Source organism: Catharus ustulatus, chromosome 2 (genome assembly GCF_009819885.2).
Source record: "Catharus ustulatus isolate bCatUst1 chromosome 2, bCatUst1.pri.v2, whole genome shotgun sequence".
Classification (NCBI taxonomy): domain Eukaryota; kingdom Metazoa; phylum Chordata; class Aves; order Passeriformes; family Turdidae; genus Catharus; species Catharus ustulatus.
The window spans coordinates 212922-231619 of NC_046222.1; the positions used below are offsets into that span (position 1 = coordinate 212922).

Here is an 18698-nt window from a genome sequence, read left to right on the forward strand (position 1 = left end):
CCGTCTCGCCCCACCACCGCAGGCGCACCACGGCGGGCGGCTGCGGGGCCGCCCACTGCACGCGGGGCACGGTGCAGCGCAGGAAGCAGCGCGGCGGGCCCTGCACCAGCGGCGGCAGGCTGGTGGCGGCGGCGGCGCCGGGGTCGCCAGCACCTGCGGGCACAGGGGGCGTCAGCGGCCCGTGCATCCCCCCAAGTGCCGCCTCCCGTCCCACCGCAGCGCGCTTCCATCCCCCCTGCATGCCCGCAGTGCCCCGCTCCGCCGCCTCTCCCCGTACCGCCCCTCCGCCGCATCCCGCCCGCGCCGCCCGCCCGGCAACCGCCGCCACGGCGGGGGACTACAGCTCCCGGCGTGCCCCGTGCGGCGCAGCGGCGACGCGGACTACGTTTCCCGTGGTGCCCCGCGGACGGGTGTGCTCGGCGCCGCGTGGCGGCGCTGTTGGGGGAGCCGCTTCCGGCGGGGCGGGGCGGGGCGGCGGGGGCGGCTCGGGGGTCCCGGTGTTCCCGGTATTCCCGGTGCGTCCCTGCCTGTCATGTCGGCCCTGGAGAAGCAGCTGCATCTGGGCCGCCTCCCGCCTAGGCCCCCGTTGCCCGGCGGCGGCGGCCAGTCCGGGTCCAAGATGCGCATGGGGTAGGCGGAGGAAGGGCAGGGGCGGATGCGGAGATCGGGGGGGGAGATCGGGGGGAAAGGTTACAATGGAGCGGAGGATCTGGGGGGACCGGGGCTCCTCTTGGGGGATCTGGGCTGGGAATGGTCACTACTGGGGGATCTGGACAGGGAATGGTCATTACTGGGGATCTGGACAGGGAATGGCCATTACTGGAGATCTGGACAGGGAATGGTCATTCTTAGGGGATCTGGACAGGGAATGGTCATGACTCGGGATCTGGACAGGGAATGGTCATTACTGGGGGATCTGGACAGGTAATGGTCATGACTCGGGATCTGGACAGGGAATGGTCATGACTGGGGGATCTGGACAGGGAATGGTCACTACTGGGGATCTGGACAGGGAATGGCCATTATAGGGGATCTGGACAGGGAATGGTCATTATAGGGGATCTGGACAGGGAATGGTCATTACTGGGGATCTGGACGGGGAATGGTCATTATAGGGGATCTGGACAGGTAACGGTCATGACTCGGGATCTGGACAGGGAATGGTCATGACTGGGGGATCTGGACAGGGAATGGTCACTACTGGGGATCTGGACAGGGAATGGTCATTATAGGGGATCTGGACAGGTGATGGTCACTACTAGGGATCTGGACAGGGAATGGTCATTACTGGGGATCTGGACGGGGAATGGTCATGACTGGGGGATCTGGACAGGGAATGGTCATTAGTGGGGATCTGGACAGGGAATGGTCATTGTAGGGGATCTGGAGCAAGGGGTGGTCATTCTTAGGGGCTCTGGAGGGAGGGTTGGTCCTGCTTCCCAGTGCTCCAGGAGAGTGACATCTGGATCAGGCTTCTCCAGCTGCTGAGGAACCACTGCCCAGAGTATCCTCAGGCTGGGGGAGGCTGCTGGGATCAACGCTGCAGCCCTCTTCTCCCGGTCCTATTGCCATCACTGTTTGGAGGAAGGGTCAAGCACGATGTCTGGGTGGTGCCTCAGAGCGTGGCTGGGGAGAGAGGTGTTGGAAAATCTCAGGAGCTGAATTCCTAAGCTGGAGTTGGACCTTGATAATCCTTGTGGTGGGTCCCTTTCCAATTCAGAATATGAAACGAGACTGCTCAGCCGCAGGCACCCATGTGGAGTAGGTGAGCCCTGTGACTTGAATCCCAGTTTAAATCTGCATTTCCAGATGATGGAAAAGTCTGGGATACTCTTCAATCTTTTAAGCAGGGGTCGAGAGCACATTTTGGGAGCGGTGGGAGACGTCTGACCAGTGTCTAAGGGTGTAACATGTATTAATGTATATGATTCTTCCTCTCTTACCATGCATTGGAGGGGTTTTAAATGCTGCTGTTTTATAAACCTCTTTTTCTCTTTGCCAAATGCTTTCAGAGAGCACCGATACAAAATCCAGTGTTGCGGTTAATGATCAGGAATTCCCCTGGAATTCTTACCTTGGAAGCAGTGGGGAGTAGTTCACAGTCACGTTGTGGTTGCACAGCAGAGCTGTGTTTGTGGTTTGCCACTCTGCCACCCCGTGAATCCCTTTACAGGTGATGTTCCTGTTGTGGGAGGCGCTGCACAGCCAACATCTGGAGGAGCTTGGGGCTTCTGGGAAAAGGACACAAGAGGAAGTGGGGCAGAAAGTTTAGCTTAAGCTAAATTTATCCTTATCAAAGTTCAGGTCAATACAAGCAAGTGCAAGATCCCCCCAGGTGAGAATTCCACCAAAAGAGAATGGGATTAGTTGTACGAGGAAAGCACAGTGTGATTTACAGAGCTGGCAGATGTACAGGGCTGCACTGAAATAGTCCTTCAGAGTTCAAACTTTTACAGGGAACACAAATAACTAAACTCAGGAAAACATTTCTGCATTAAGCATCCCTCATTTATAAACGTGATTTATTTCTGCGCTTTCAATTTCTTGAATTGCAAGCCAGGCTGTTAAAAAAATGGATTTAAACTTAATATCCAAGAGTGCCAGCAACTTGATTTTTCCATGGCTAAATCCTCTGACTGGTTGTTGGGCACTTTCTTTTTATTCCCTTTTTTTTTTCCACCATGCAGGTCATCTTAATGTGACTGTGGTGTGGCTGAAAGCAGACCTTGAGAAGCAGAGGGTCAAGCATGTCAGATTGCTACAGAAAAATAGAATTTACTGAGGACCTCTTAACCAAAATAAAGTTTTACCATTTTTGGTAACATGCTGTTAAAAGGTTAATATATATGTTTCAGTAGCTCATAAAAAAATGGCACCTGTTGCTGCATTTAAATATATGAAAATAAAGTTGTTCTAGCTTTCTCCTTTTTTTGCTATTTTTCAGTACAATCACTTCCTAATGTCTCTCTGTAGGAGAGTCTTGTTTGAGAAGTCAAACTGGCCAAAGCAAATTGAATCATGGCATTGTTCAGGTTGGAAAAGCCCTCCAAGATCTTGGAGTCCAACCGTTCCCCCAGCCCCGCCAAGGTCGCCACTATCCCACATCCCCCAGTGCCACATCCACACAGCTTTACATCCCTCCAGGCACAGGGACTCACCGCTGCCCTGAGTGCCCAGGTGCCCAGGGGCTGGACAGACCCTTTTAGGGAAGGAATTTTCCCTGATCTCCAACATGGCTCCTGCGACATGGTTTGGACTGGGAGCGTGGGATGTGTGCTTGGAATTCCACTGTATTTCATAGCACATGGCATCGATTCCTGCTTCGCTAGCACAGTCCTCTCCTCCCTAGACTTAAGTGCTCCCCAGCAGAGCTGTCCAATGAAAGGATGGTTCCAAAAGGCTCTTTGCAGAGGAAGCTGGAGCTTCTCTTTGGCTCCAACAATACGTGAGAGGAATTTGGTGTCCATTTCTTTAAGGACAGGACCGCTCATGGCCAAGGCTGTGTTTGGAATTGCCTGCATGTTGCAAGGGATTCCTTCAAACTGCCCAGCTGAAATGGAAACAAAATCAGGCTTTGTGGCCTCATTCTTCTGTACAGTCACTGGTGGAGCATGAGGCCCCAGACCCAGGGCAGCAGATCCCAACAGCTGCAGCAGCTTCTGCATTTCCTGTCTTGTTTTTTGCCTTCTGTTTTTTGCTAGTGGCTCATTCAGAGTCAAGGATTTAAGTGACAGTCAGTTTGCTGTTCCTTTCCAATGTGTGAGTAAAAATCACGTACAATCTCTGAAGATCTTTCAATTATCTAGAAGGGCATGACTGGATCAGATCTGTGTAATTCAATCATGGAAATTCCAACTCATTTTTTCCTTTTGAATCCATTTTTTCCCCTTGGAATCCTTTTAATAAAAAAAACATTTATGTATTCAGCATCTCTAAGGCAGAACTTAAGTTACTGTCCTTGTCAATTTTTAGAATTTCTAAATACAACTTGTCAGCCGTGGCAGTTCTTACTTGTAGATGATGTTTGATTTGGTTGGGTTCAAGTATGATGCGAGAACGAAATCTCTTGATTCATGCTCTTGTTCTATATTTGTTTTAGTAGTTTTAAATAGGGGCTCTCAGCAGAAAAAGGACTTTCTGAAAATGGTTCCTTCTGCTTGGTGCAACCTTTTTATTTTTTTTCTCATTTTAGGAAAATACCTGAAAGAAAACCCCTTCAAAAATTGGGGAGACATTTGCTGAGCCATGTGGGCGTCTTAGGGATTGAGGACATGATAAAGAGAACTGCACAATAAGATAAAACATCTGCAGAGGGTGCCCAGAATTTGTTTTGTAATTCCAGTTTAATATGCTGCCTGGCTGGCTGGCTGGCTTGGACTTTAAGGATCATTCTAGAAAAGTTATTATGTCAGATCCATTTCTGTTTTGGCTTGCTGAATACTTTAAAAAGCTGTAATTAGTTCTGTCAGCTTAAATATTGGTCAGCAAAATATGGCTTCCGCATAGGAAGGTGCAAAACCACAGCTGCTGTTTATTGGGCACACTTCTAATTTTGAATGTGTGTGTTGATGCTTCACTAAAAAAAGCAGCTCTAAAAAAAACTCAGAATCAAAGATGCTTTTCTTTGGAGAAATGTTTTTGCTCAGCCCTCTGTGGTCACCTGGGATTTTGTGGAAAACTGCACATTTATTGGGGGTTCACTCATGTTTCCTCAGCATTGCTTGGAGGCGAGTATTTTGTTTTAAATCATTATCAACACGTATTTGCATCAGAGGTGATGATAGTTTCTAATTCCCAGCCCCTCTTCACTTTCTGCTCCAATTCCCTTGCAAACATAGGAGTTCTGCTGTATGTTTTTCCCAGATACTTCATGCATGACACACCTACAAACATTTTCTCTGGAGGTGTTTGCTCTTGTTAATTTGAAGCATTGCTAAATGCATCGGTGTGGCAAGGGAAGGGCTCTGCCTTGGTTTCATGGATTCCTCTTGCAGCTCCTGAGATACTCTCCATGGATCACCACATTTATGGAGTATGTGGGAAGGGGTGGAGCCGGGCAGACGGCAATATTTGCTGATCACCTGGAATTGCTCAGGGCAGTGGAACCCAAAACCAGCTGTAACACGCTGTGCAAAATCTGACTGCGGTGGAAATGCTGCATTTTGAAAGGGTGGTGGAATTTATTTTCGCTAACTGCACATCCTACCTATTCAAAAACTGGAGAGGGGAAATCATCCAAGCTGTGGGCAGTTCTCTCCATCTCCAGAAAGAACCAGAACTGGTATGGAGAGAGCATGTGATCAGGGCTGGGATGGCTTCCAGGGAAAAATTAAGCTTTGAATGTGGTATTTTTTTCCTTGATCAGAGAATGAGATTAAGCTGAGGCAGTAAAAGAGATTAATATTTTCTGGATTTATGTAGGTGTGTGACATCTCATTTTATTTAATTGAGATTTGACAAGAAGTCTGGAAACCCACAGGAGGGAATTTGGTCCATTCAGGGAGTGACTGTTTATGTTTCATAGCCTAGAAACACCAGGGAAAACAAAAATTTCGTTTCTGCAAAATTGAAAAGCTGCTTTGTCTGTCATTTTCTGTTTCTTTAGGAAGCCAAGAATTCAGGAGAAACTTCTTCAGCAGGGATTTTTCTGCTGTGAAGGTCTTTCAGCCCTCACGCCCATGCTTGATTTTAATACTCTGTGCTGCCTGCCTCCCCCAGAAGAGCTGAAGTGCAAAAACATGGTTAAAATGGTGCACTGTTACTCATCCTGTATCCTGGGCTCGAATTGAGGCTAATTATGCCACTTCCAAAATTAAGCACTACTCTTTTAGCCTTACTCAGTAAATACCAGCCCGAGAAACAAATTCTGCATCAACTGAGTCATCAGGAAAATTCTGATTGTGGAGCCTTTTGTTGGCAATGGGGGTACAAGGAGAGGGCACAGCTGCACCTTTTGAAGGAGGCAAAACATAAATTGGTTTGTCAGCTGGGCACCTTTTGTCCGTGGGTCATTGCAAACTTGGAGCTTGCACTGGGACAGTGTCACTGTTGTGTTTATTTTCCCTTGCCTTGGGTCTGTGTGGTGTAAATCACCATTGTTCAGTCTTCATTGGAGTTACTTGATGAGGAAAATACTCTTTTCTCTGTTTCCACTGCATTTCCTCAATAGGAGCAACAATTGGGGAAGGGGAAAAGGGGAGGATTTCTTCACTGACAATAAAATTCTGACTATTGTGGTTGTATGGGAATTTCACGATGCGTCGTTTGCTTCCAGTCTGAGCTGTTGTGTAACATCAGCATGTTCTCTTCAGTGAGAGGAGGCCTGGATGCCACTTTCAGTGGAAGACTTTAAAAATAACTCTTTCTTATGGAACTTTTCCTGTTTTGCAGCCCTGGAAGAAAGCGTGATTTTTCACCAGTGCTTTGGAGCCAGTACTTTGAGTCTATGGAGGACGTTGTGGTAGAAAATGACACTGGCAAGGATATATCCTTTTTTTTTTCCATATTGAATTTGTCATTATCTCAGAGACTGGGGAGGTATCACGTTTTGTTTAGTTCATTGGGGTTGTTCAGCTTTTTCATGTCCATTTTCATCTTCCATTATGTCTCTTGCAGAGTTCAGTGTCAGTAACTACAGCTCTCCCTTCCAGACTGACTGTTAAACTGCACCTAGCGAGGCCAATTCCTGACACTGCTTCTTTAGTAACCATTAATTTAAAAAAAAGTCTTTCCAGCAGTTCAATAGCATATTTTGCAGGGAAACACTCATCAGGTTCTCATAATTCAAACCGTGTCAGGACCAAAGCTGTTCATTGATTTTTGTTAACTACAGTTAGTTAAGTGGCAATCAGTGAACTGTCTGCTCAGCATTAACAGCAGCCGTACAACAGATAAACCTCGACGGAAACACGTAGATGTGAATAAACACTTCCAGATTTCTGGCCAAGGCAGAGGTTGTGATGCCATCAGTGTCTTCTGGCTGTGCCAGCCAGAGATTTTTGAGCAGCTGTTTCCTCTCCAAGATAGGAATGCCGTTAAGAAAACCAGATTTCCAAGTTACTTCTGTCCAAACACCCTGGGAGGTGTGGGATCTCTGTTCAGTGCCTGAAGCTGTGACCAACACATGAGACAAGTCACTTCATCAGCTGGGGTTTGCACACAAAGGGCTGTGCTGGAGCTCTGGCCACGTCCCTGCAGTGGGCACCAACCCAATTATTAATTCAGCTGCTTCCACAGTTCACATCTGTCCACAGCCTTTCATATGGGATCTCAGGCTTCTGCTGAAGGGAGCTGAATGTATCCCAAACAACTAAGATTTGCTTGAAGTTGGGATGCTTCTAAACACAGCCTCTCCAAATAGGTCTATTACACTTTTTATTTTATGTTAAACCCTTGGGGGAGTGCACAGCCCTTTATCAAATGTGGATGAGGTGCCCATCAAGAATCATGGAGTCACCAGAGCATGGTTTGGGTGGGAAGGAACCTTAAATCCCATCCAGGGCCACCCCCTGCAATGGGCAGAGACGCCTTCCATTATCCCAGGCTGCTCCAAGCCCCAGTGTCCAGCCTGGCTTTGGGCACTGCCAGGGATCCAGGGGCAGCCACAGCTGCTCTGGGCACCTGTGCCAGGGCCTGCCCACCTTCACAGGGAAGAATTTTTTAGGAACATGTAACCTAAATCTTCCCTCTTCTAGTTAAAACCACTCCCTTGTCCCCTCATTATTTTGCCTGTCTAAAAAATAACTATCTTTTTTACTAATGGAGTTCTAGTTTTCACTTAGTTCATTTCCCTGTTGTCCCCAGGGAGAAAAGGACAGGGGATGAGGGAATTACAGGAGGAGAGAAAACCTGGGCAGCAGGAATACAAATCTTGAAACTTAAATTGAATTACATTTTTGTCCAGGTAATGCTTGAACATTCCTGTTGGTCAGAGAAATGAAGGGTAGAAATAAAATACTGTTGGGTATTGCAAGTTGCAAATTCATTCCAGTGCCTTGAAGTAACTCTGTGAAATGTCCTTAACTGTTCATACACTTTTCGAATTTACAAAAGTGGGTTGGAGGGGCCTGTCTTGCTGCTGTTGCACGGTGGAGGCCACTCTGCTCTCTCCTGGGCTGTGTTTACTGTAAGTAAAGCTGCTGCTCTCTAGAAATGAATGTGTGGACATGGAGCTCTCTGAGCATGGAAGGCAGTTACCCATTCATCTCTGGGAAACCAGGAAAAGAGTGTCCTAAAAGATAACAATATGATCTCTGTGTGGTTGGGGTTATTGCTCAGCTGCATGGGCACCTTGCAGATGGAGGGTTTGGGCTGTCTGTAGGGGCTGGAAAATACTGATCTGTGGATTCACTGGGTTTGGGGAAAACAACTGCTCCAGTCCTTTAAGAATTGAATAGCTGAAAAGCCAAAATGAGAGGACTGGGCAGCTTTGAGGTCTGGGTAACTTTTGCCAATTGTATAGGTGGTTCTATTGAGAATCCCTACTTCTGCCAGGCTGGCATTTAAGTGATCCATGATTCCTTAGCACAGAAGTCTTCCTGTCAACCAAACATGCCACTTCTCTGTGATGCCTGCAATAACTTAATGAAATGGATCTGTCAGGGACAAATAGAACCATAATTGTGTTGCAGTTATTATGCTCTGCCTTACCTTAAAAAGATTCCTCGGCTCTTCCCCTTGACCTCTTTGGGCTAATCAATTTTTATACATTTCAGCCTGTAAAATTCTGTTCTTTGAGAGCAAACTGAACAGGCACTGCAAAGCAGCTGCCTCACCTCTGTGTCAGCCGTGGAGCCAAGGGTAATTTTGTACCATGTGGGGCTTGAAAAGCAAGGGAGTCCCCTGGGTGTCCGTAATCCCAGTGCTGTTCCAGTTTTCAGAGGTGCTGCAGGGCTTGAATTCGTGATCCTAGGAAACCCATGTCATGCCTTATGCACAGTGAAATAACTGTCCTCATTAACAGTGGCAACGAGGATGGGGCTTTGGCCCATTGACAGTCTCGTGGAATATTTCTGCTTGTGCTCTGTAAGACCCTGTCCAATCCAGGTTCAGCCATTTTGGTGGCCGTGAATCCCTCTTTGCAAACAATATTCTCTCTGTCTCTCCTTGCAGTCTGCAATCATTAGCAGGATCCAGTGTAGGATTGTGGCTTTAGACCTCCGAGGCCATGGTAAGTCAGAGAAATAAATCTGGAGTCCAATCAGCATGTTACATGCTCCCATTTTATAAAGGGGATGCAATGAATTCCTCACAGGATGACTAGGAAAACATCCTTAAGGAAATCCAATTTTGATCCAAAAGCAGGGATGGAACACTGGCTTCTGTCAGCACTTAAGACCCCCTGGACTTAACGTGTGGGTGGATTACTTCCTTCCACCAAGCCCTCTTTCGTATTTCCATAACCTTTATGTGGTATTTGCCCTGGGAAATAAGGACTGTTCTTTCATTTTAAGATCCATAAAGAACAGTTACGGGCAGTGTTTCCTACCCATAGTACAGGGTTCCTGTTAATTCTGCGTTTCTTAATTATTCATGTTCATTGCAGGAGGCTTGCTCCTCATATCTGTGCCTAAAAGCTTTGTACCATCACTGCTGCAAGTCCTGAGGGGGCCTGAAGTTTTTCAACTAAAGTGAACTTAACTCGGGTTGGTTTTTTTCAGGAGAAACAAAAGTAAGGAATCCTGAAGATCTGTCTGCAGAGACAATGTCAAAGTAAGGAAACTTATCCTCGTTTCCCTTTTCACAAACCTCCCTGCATTTTCTTTCCTTGGCTGAACAATAAACTACTTGAGTGCACACAGCCTTCATTCAAAGGAGCTGGAAGATAGTTCAATTTCACGTGATTCTGGTAGTTATCCCTTCTCTCCTTCCATTCTGGGACAGTTTGAAATGATGTCTCTCCCAGCTGAGTCAGATTCCAAGAGCTGGAGTTGTTCTCCGAGTACCCTGAGTTTTTAAACAGTGAGCACTTTAAACCTGCAACGTGCTGAAGAGTTCCTAACAGAGGTGGAATGCTTTCCTTTTTCATCCATGGGGTATTTTAGCCTGAAATCACCAGTCTGACTTCCTCAGCCCTTGGAGTGAGTGTTCAGCGCAGGCCCACATTGGCCTGGTAACACCCCTGAAGTCTGGGTCACAGACAGGTTTTTCAAGCACAAAATTGCTTTTCCAAACTGCCATGACCTCCTTTGGCATGCAAATCCATCCCCCCTCGACAAAACTGTAAGAAAAGCAAATACTCACTGCTAAGCACATTATGTTCTGCCCATATTTAGTACAAAGAGACTCTTTGCTGTGACTACATCTAAATGATGAAGGATTTTGTAACCTTCCCATGGACAAATCCACTTGGTTTGTTGAGGGGAGGCCATGTGTGAAATGTATTCTGACTTCCATTGTATACCTTATTCCTGCTGCTTATGCCTTGTCAGATCCTGATGTGTAACTGTCCTGAGGAGATGCTGGATTAAATAATTAGAATATTTTAGATCTGGAGCAGCACTGCTGTGGGGGGAAAGCAAGTTCATTTGTTTTGAAACCTCCCCCTCATCTTAGCAATGAGCTTCAAACTTAGTCCTATTGAATATCTTTTAAATAAGAGCCTTAAATTATAGCTGTTTGTTCTTTTAGATCAAATCCTCAAGCAATTTTCTCTAGCAGAGCAAACAAGCTGGTCAACCTGTTCATCTTTCTCACTTGTTTTCCATTTTCAATACTGCTCAGTTCTCAGGTTCCTCTGAACGGTTGTAGTCAGGAAAGGAGGCTGGAGGGGGTGTCTTTAAACTGCTCTTCAGTAGATTCCAGTTGTTAGCTGTGCTGCTGTTTTGGGGCTTGAGAATCATACCAGCCAGCTTTCCCATCCTGGGAAAAGTGCCAAGAAGTGACAGCTCCAGTTTAACAGTGGGTGCCTGCTGGGAAGGATGGGGAATTGCCCCTTGCCTTGTGGCATCTGTGCTCAGAGAGAGTCTCAGTCTTTTTGCTCCTGCTCAGTGTTGTTCATCTTCACCATGGTCAGCAGGGACCAGTTATTTTTCCCTCTCTAATTTCTAGTTTCTTCTTTTAAGAACAATTAATTTCTTGGTTTGTGCTTCCATGCAAGATGATTTGACAGGTTTTTCTCACCTTTTATTTAACATTCCCACCAGCAAGCATCAGCCTAAAATGTTTTCTGCAAGGAATCACACTGGGCTGGAAGGGAAGATGAATTTCATCCACATGGGCAGGGACACCTTCCACTAGACCAGGTTGCTTGGATATCTTTTCAATTATTGTCTTTTAAATGAGGATTCTGTTAATGACAAGCGAAATGACATGGTTGTTCAGGAGAGCATTGTCTTGCAGGGTTTGGTGCTAAGATGAGGCAGTGCCAGGAGAACAAAGGGGTCAGTTGGCCGTGCGGGGTGTGTGCCCTGTGCTGCCCTGGAGGCAGAGGTGCCACGCAGGGTTTGCTGTCCCTTGCAGAGACGTGGGGAACGTGGTGGAGGCGCTGTACGGGGACCTGCCGCCGCCCATCATGCTGATCGGGCACAGCATGGGGGGAGCCATCGCCGTGCACACCGCCGTGGCCAACCTGGTGCCCAGCCTGCTGGGGCTCTGCATGATCGACGTGGTGGAGGGTGAGTGTGCTGGGCTCCTGCCTCCCACCCCTTCTCTTGGCCCCCAGTCCCTGCATACACAAGGGTTTGCCCCATTTTTAAACCAGTTCCATCCTCCTAATGGATCCTACACATGCAAAAATCTTTGCAGTGTGACCCCTCTTTTCCCAGGTCTACTCTCTGCTTTTTTCCTGCTAATTTCACAGCTAGGTTGGAAAAGACCTTTGAGATCATTGAGTTAAACCCATGACCTAACACCACCTTGTCAGCTACACCGTGTCACTAATTTCTTTGAAACACTTTCTTGATAGGGAAGAGGGTGGCTTTTGCTGTAATGCTTGGTGCTCATAAATGATTGCTGCTTTCTCTTACTGTCTGAACATCCTACCTATTCAAATAGTAATTTTCCAATATGACAGTTGGCTTGGAAATACTATTCTGTACTTTCCTTAGCAGTATTAAATCACTGGAGCTCCAGCTCTCTCTGAGGGTGTTGCAGCCAGTTTTGTAGAGAGGGATGTGGCAGTAATTTCACCAGATGCCATGAAGCTGATGAAGATGATGCCATTTGCTTTTAGGTACAGCCATGGATGCCTTGAACAGCATGCAGAACTTCCTAAGGAGTCGGCCCAAAACATTCAAGTCACTTGAGAATGCCATTGAGTGGAGGTAACGCTTGGGCGCAGTGTCTCCCATCACTTGTCTTTGTAGCTTGACTCCTGGAAGAAACAAAGTTTATTTAATTTGGCTGTTCACAGGCCTTCTCCCAGCCCCCTGCCCTGGCTTTAACCCTGGTTCACTGCTTCCCCAACAGCACTTGTCCCTCTTCCTCACAGTTACAGTGACAAGGGCACGTTCACATAAGTTCAGCATGAGCCGCCCTGTTCAGTCTGAGGCAGGAGCTTTGGGGATAGTTTGGGGAAATCCTGAGCTGTAGAGGAGTTTAACTCCTGTTTCTGGGCCTGCTGATTCTTTAATCTCTTCAGTAAATATTTCTGTCTTCTGATTGTTTTTTTTTTTCCTAGTGTAAAAAGTGGACAGATAAGAAATCTCGAATCTGCCAGAGTTTCTATGGTTGGTCAAGTCAAACAGTAGGTGGCCTTTGGTTTATTTTATTTATTATTTTAAAATATTTTTTTTTCTGTTTTACAATACCATTGCTACATAAGTGCACTTGAAAATGAAAATTTCTTCAAGCAAAATTGATGAACACCTATGGTTTAATCCAGGATGGTGTTTTGGAGTTTTTTCTTTTGTCAGGGAATCAGTTTCTGATTTTATTTTCACAGGTGCGAAGGGGCTGCCAGTCCTGAATGCCCTAAAGCCATAGTAGAGGGAATTATTGAGGAAGAGGAGGAGGAGGATGAGGATGAGGAAGGGGGAGGCTCTGTCAACAAAAGGAAGAAAGAGGATGACACAGAGGTAAGGAGTTTGTTGCTGTGTTTTCAGCTTCCCCTGCAAGAGCTGTCACCTGTGGTTATCCAAATCATTCTGACATGAAAGGGAGCCACTCCAGGGAGAGGAAACTGGATCACAGCCAAGCCCAAATGTTCAGACAATTTGTGAGCTATTTGTGTCAGTAAAGAATAGCAAATTGATTGCCCTGAATCCTGCAGTCTTCTCCTGAAGGCTCTTCTCCTCCTGGTGTAGCTTTCTTGTTCCCTACTCATGTACTCTGATTTGGAGAGAGATTTGGAAGCAAGGAGCATCATCCCTGCAAGTGTGTAATCCACCAGAGGGAGCCAGTATTTTTGAATTTTTTTATATCTATGTATGTACGCATTTCCAGGTGGCTCCCTGAGTTGGTTTTCTTTCTGGCGTTTTACTGATCTCTAATGCAGAGCTCTCTCTCCTCCCTGCAGACAAAGAAGGAGCATTTATACACGTGGCGAATCGAACTGGCCAAAACAGAAAAGTACTGGGATGGCTGGTTCAGGGGTTTATCCAACCTCTTCCTGAGCTGTCCCACTCCAAAGCTTTTGCTTTTAGCTGGTACGTGTCTCTTCAGTCCTGGTGCGCGCTTCAGGGATGTCACACTGGTACTTTGGAGAACAGGGTCAGCACTGGGCTCCTGCATTTCCTGGGAATACCTGGGCTTCTCTGTCTCTTAAAATAGCTTGGTGTGATGTGAACTCAAGTGAAGGTCAGATACAGCTTTAAGCCCTTTTTGTACCTCAGCATGTAAATATCCTTTTAAGATGTAGGGAGGGCTGTGCTCGTGCATTTCTTGGCTGTTTCTCTCCTCCCACTTTACACTCCCGAGGTGCAGCAGTGAAATGTCCTTGTTGTGGGTGTTTATTTTCTGTTTTTCAAGCTAATGTTTCTTTTAAAATACGGAGTAAAGTCTGGCTCAGAGAGTTGTGTTCTCTCTGGCTGTTCTCTAAAACATTTGTTTATTTGATTGTAGGTGTTGACAGGCTGGATAAAGATCTGACCATTGGACAGATGCAAGGTAAGTATTTAATATTGTCACTCCAGCCTTACTGGAATGAACGCTCTTTTTGCATGACAGCTTGTTGCTGTGGGTACTGTCAATATCCAAACAAAGGGGCATTAAAGAATTTGTCCATCCCAAAGTGTTCTCCTGCTGTGGTCAAGGAAAGGTGGGGAAGATGAGGAGGGAAAAGTTCCATTTGAAGGGCTGTTGCTGTGGGATTTGCTCAATCTAGTGTTCAGTGCTCCCAGCAGTGGAGCTGCCTCACTTCTCTTGGATCAGAATCAGTGTCTGTGAGGGCTTCTTTCTAATCCATTTTTCCCTTTCTAGCTACTACATTCCTGATGCTCCTAGCTAGAACACTTGGAATAATTCAAAATTCTCCCATCTCCCAGTGTTTCTGACAGACAGCAGACCAAGACTAAGCACCTTCATTTATGTTTTGGGGTTTGGGCTGGGCTTTTTCCCCCCATCCTGGCTTTCCAGAGCAACCAGTACTGGAAAGTAGTATTGGATAGCAGGATGTTACCTTAAGGTAAATCCAGCAAGAGTTCCAACTCTGACACCTGCCTGCACTGAGAAGCTCTGAGAAGCTCAGCTTCATTTTAACTCCTGGGAACCTGGAGAAGGTGAATTAAGCAGCTGTTCCATGCTTTCTTTGGACACCATGGGCTGTGCGTGGTGTGGAGTCTGCCAAGACCTCCTGCTGTCCCTGGGACCTCTTTTCCAGCTATATTTAATGAGGTTAGTTGGTCCAGAGTGTGAAATCCGTGTGCTGACTCTCCCCCTCAATCCACAGGGAAGTTCCAGATGCAGGTCCTCCCACAGTGTGGCCACGCAGTCCATGAAGACGCTCCAGACAAGGTGAGCCCCACCAGGGGGGTTGAAGCTACTCAAGCCATGATCTGAAATGCAAAAAGGGATCTGTTCCTTACCATGGAGCAGAGATCATACTTCAGGAGCACTTTTTGGCAGGACAACTGGCTTTCACAGGCAGCTTGGATTTTTTAGCTGTCTGAAAAACCCTGGCTAAGACATTACATGCCACAGGGCTGGGCTATGGATTTAACTCTCAGGCTCGTGGTGATGTACTAATTCTATCCATGTGAGTGTGGATTCCTCCTCCCTTCCTTTCCTCATGCAGTTCCCCACTATCCCTTGCACTAAGCTGCAGCTTTAGGGGTTGGTCTGTGTTTTGTTGAGTGGGGTGGCTCACATTTTCCAAACAGAAACCAAATGTTCCTGAAGCAGTTTTGACAGAGCAGTGCTGCTTCTGGGCACTGCTGGGGTTTGTGTCCAGATGGAAGCAGGAATGCGGCGCAGCCAGTGAAGCCTGTGGTTGGGAGCACATCTGGTTTTAAAGCTCATTCTGCACTGACAGCTGTGTTAAAACTCAGCCTTTCTGTGCTTCACTTTAACCAGTCTGAAATAGGTGTTTTTATCTAAACATACAGAGTGCTTAAGTTGTTACTCTTTTTTTGTACATTCTGAGCAGTATTGACTGGGCTGGACAGGGCTTGGAGCGGCCTGGTCTAGTGGAAGGTGTCCCTGCCCATGGCAGGGGTTGGAACTGGATGAGCTTTAATGTTCCTCCCAACCCAAACCATTTCAGGTTACTGTCTTGCATCCTGAATTTACCTTTTCTCCCTGCTAAACTTAGACATTGTTTCAAGAATTACTGAAATGGGTGGAGAAAAAGTTTGGTCACTTCTTGATGGCAGGCTCAGTGTTGGAGTAAAGCTGGAAGTGTGTTTCACAGAGCTCTTGTTGTAAAGGGGCAAACAGTTCAGCAGGAGAATGCTGAGGACATGAACTGTTGGAAATCCTGCAGGCTTTGAGAACTGATGGAGTTTTGTGTTCTCTTTGTGTTCCTTTTAAATCCTGAGCTATTTTTTTCCCTTCTGTCAGGTTGCTGAAGCTGTTGCAACGTTCCTGATCCGTCACAGGTTTACAGAGCCCATTGGTGGATTCCAGTGGTAAGGCTCCATGGAGTTGTGTCCCTGAGCAGAGCTCCTGCTCTCGCTGCCTGTTTGGCTCTCGAGGTGGGAGGTTGGAATTTTAGCACGGTGCTAAAAACCACAGATAAACAAACAGCTCTGAACCACAGCCAGTAATACATTTGGTGTTTGTGCTCCTTTTAAATTTCTCATGTATTTACATGTGCTGATGAAACCCCCTTCCTTGGAAGGGAGGAACAAAGCACATTTCTTTCTTTATAGCCTGCCAGAAAGCAAAATGTCAAATTTTATGGCATTTACCTTAAATAATATTCCATTAAGTAACCAAGGCCCTGTGTTGTGGAAACAATTTGCATCACACTCCCTTGGCCAAGAAATACTGGTGAGATGAGGCAGGTAAAGCTGCATGCTTCACTTTGCAGACTTTCCATGCTTATCTCACGTGTTTTCTTATCAAAATGGCCTCTGGAAGCCAGGCCCCTGTGATCAGCCAGGCAGTGGGAGAAGGGTGGGATTGATAAGCTTGATAGTGCAGGCTGATGTGTAAACACAGAGAGAGGGAGAAGACCCAAGGGCTTTACAGAGTTTGCAGAGAATACCTTGATGCTAACATGGAGTCTTTCTTCCATTGTCTTTTTTGCCTCCTAGTGTGTTTCCTGCTTGTTAATATCCTGGTGTTCTCCAGCACTGATTCCCATTGTAAATAAACTGCACCAGAGGCCACTGTGATGTATCCATATCCTCTCATCTCCCAGTCCAGCAGCAGTGAGAAGTTGGTGTGAGATTCATCCCCTAGAACTAGTTCTCCAGAATATCTAAATTCTTAGGGACTTCCTTGCTGGGAAGCAGCTTCTACTGAAGACCATGAAAAGCTCTTCAGGCCCTTGGAAGTGGGATCCTCTTCTCTGCTGCCACAAGGAAAGACCTCCTGGAATCCCATGTAGTCCATCATACCAATCTCCATCAATTCTCAGGCTTTCTTGGACCCAGCTGCAGAAGGGCTGTTGGCAGTCCAGATCCACCGAGGGCATTGCAGCGCAGCCAAAGGCTTCGGGATTTCTCTGTGGAATCATAGAATCATCTTGGAAGTGCCCCTTAGGATTGGGTTTTATATGTACATGTGTTTTACCCCCTAAAGCAGACAAGGAATCGGCTTCATTGGGAGCTCAGGTTTCATCTCACCGGGGTTAAGCTGTGGGAAAAGCCTGGACTTTCCTGGGCAAAGTTGGATGGGATTGTAAATCAAAAGGGCAAGGAGGGGACTGTGGGCTCCATTGCAGAGTCTTGCAGTTTTTCTAGTGCTTGTTTCAATTCCTCTCTGGGAATAAAAGCCTGGATAACTCCATCTGCTACAGACACATCCCAGGCCAGAGGACTCTGAACCTGCGTTCATGGGAAGACCCAAGAGCAGCAGGGACAATGTGGCCAACAGGCAGTTTGGCTGTTTTCTGCCCCTGGAATGTGTTTGTTCTTCCTTCCTTGTAGCTGCCACACACAGCAGAGCAGAGATCAGCGCCTTTGGGATGGAAAAACATGGAATGGGCTGTAGGAAAAACCCTGGGAGAGCTTGGAGTCAGTCCTGCTGATGTTGATGCAGAGGTGTAGGCAGCTGTTCTCCCCAGTACTGGAGGAAGGACCTTGTTTCCACTGTTGCTTCCTAGATCATTTTGCTGCCTGCCCTCCAGAATTCCATGTGCACAGAGAGCTTTTGTTCAGGGTTCAGTCATCCACAGTTCCTGGGCTTGCTTTCACCTAAGAGTCACTTTTGAGTGTAAGAGCAGACATGTTTTGGACAGTTTTCCTCACTATTTTGCTGGTGGATGTCTGAAATCCCTTTTTTTTTTTTTTGCCTGGTATCCATACCCCCTTGCTGCTGTCTGATGATTTTAACCCTGCTCTGCCAAGGCAAAGTTCTGTGGTGATTTGGGAGCTGCCCTGTGCATCCCGTGACAGGAGCCATCAGGAATTCTTGGCATCTGAGAGGTGCAGATGGGGCAAAGTGTTTAACGTGGCTTTGGGCCTGGTGGACATCCACTTAGCTGTGATTCACCAGGCACAGCCATGGCCTTGCTCCGTGTCCCCTTCCTGACACATCAGGTTGGGAAGCGCCTGGATTAGAGACAGGCGAGCCTCATTCCAGAAGGAATGCCCTCCTGGCACTTTGGCCATCGGCACTCAGGTGTCACAAGAGCAGTTGCTGGCTCTCTGCGCTTCCCTCTGTGAGTCACCATGTCAATGCATTAATTTGGTGTAGTGTCCACCCTGGTTCAGTTCCCGATGGATTCAATGGATCTTCAGTAGTCGAGATGCAAAATAGTTCTTTCCCCACCATGTCCCCAGAATGGCCAAAATTCTCTCTTGCAGGCAACTCCTTTGTTCAGGTCGTTAGGGATTGAACAATCCAGTGTGTACATCCAGAGCCTCACTTCCCGGGATCATACTCATGAATGATCGTGGTGAAGTCACATTCCTCCGTGGTGAAGTCACTTGGAGAGTCTGACTTGGAGTGATTCCTCGCGTTATCCCTTTGATTTGTGGGCTTGTCAAAAAGCCCAACCAAACAGAACCCTCCGTGGAAAGCAAATCAGTTTTGTATTCTGCAGAAGCACCACTGGAAAAGGAATGATTTCTGAAATCCTGTGGGCTCCCTGGGATTCTGTTTTGTTGTTAACACTGAGTGAGTGAAAAGAAAATAAATATTTCAAGAGCCTA

At 46.9% G+C, this 18698-nt stretch overlaps 1 protein-coding gene across 1 annotated transcript; it reads left to right on the forward strand.

Moving 5' to 3' along the window:
* The first annotated feature begins 472 nt into the window (after nucleotides 1-472).
* On the forward strand, nucleotides 473-18698 carry PPME1 (protein phosphatase methylesterase 1). Its single transcript, XM_033084530.2, has 14 exons — nucleotides 473-630; nucleotides 6391-6484; nucleotides 8033-8125; nucleotides 9112-9169; nucleotides 9660-9711; nucleotides 11461-11615; nucleotides 12173-12263; nucleotides 12620-12685; nucleotides 12884-13016; nucleotides 13457-13586; nucleotides 14002-14046; nucleotides 14828-14892; nucleotides 15937-16004; nucleotides 16635-18698. The coding sequence occupies exons 1-14, from the start codon at nucleotides 533-535 to the stop codon at nucleotides 16651-16653; spliced, it is 1167 nt and encodes a 388-aa protein (XP_032940421.1). The 5' UTR covers nucleotides 473-532; the 3' UTR covers nucleotides 16654-18698.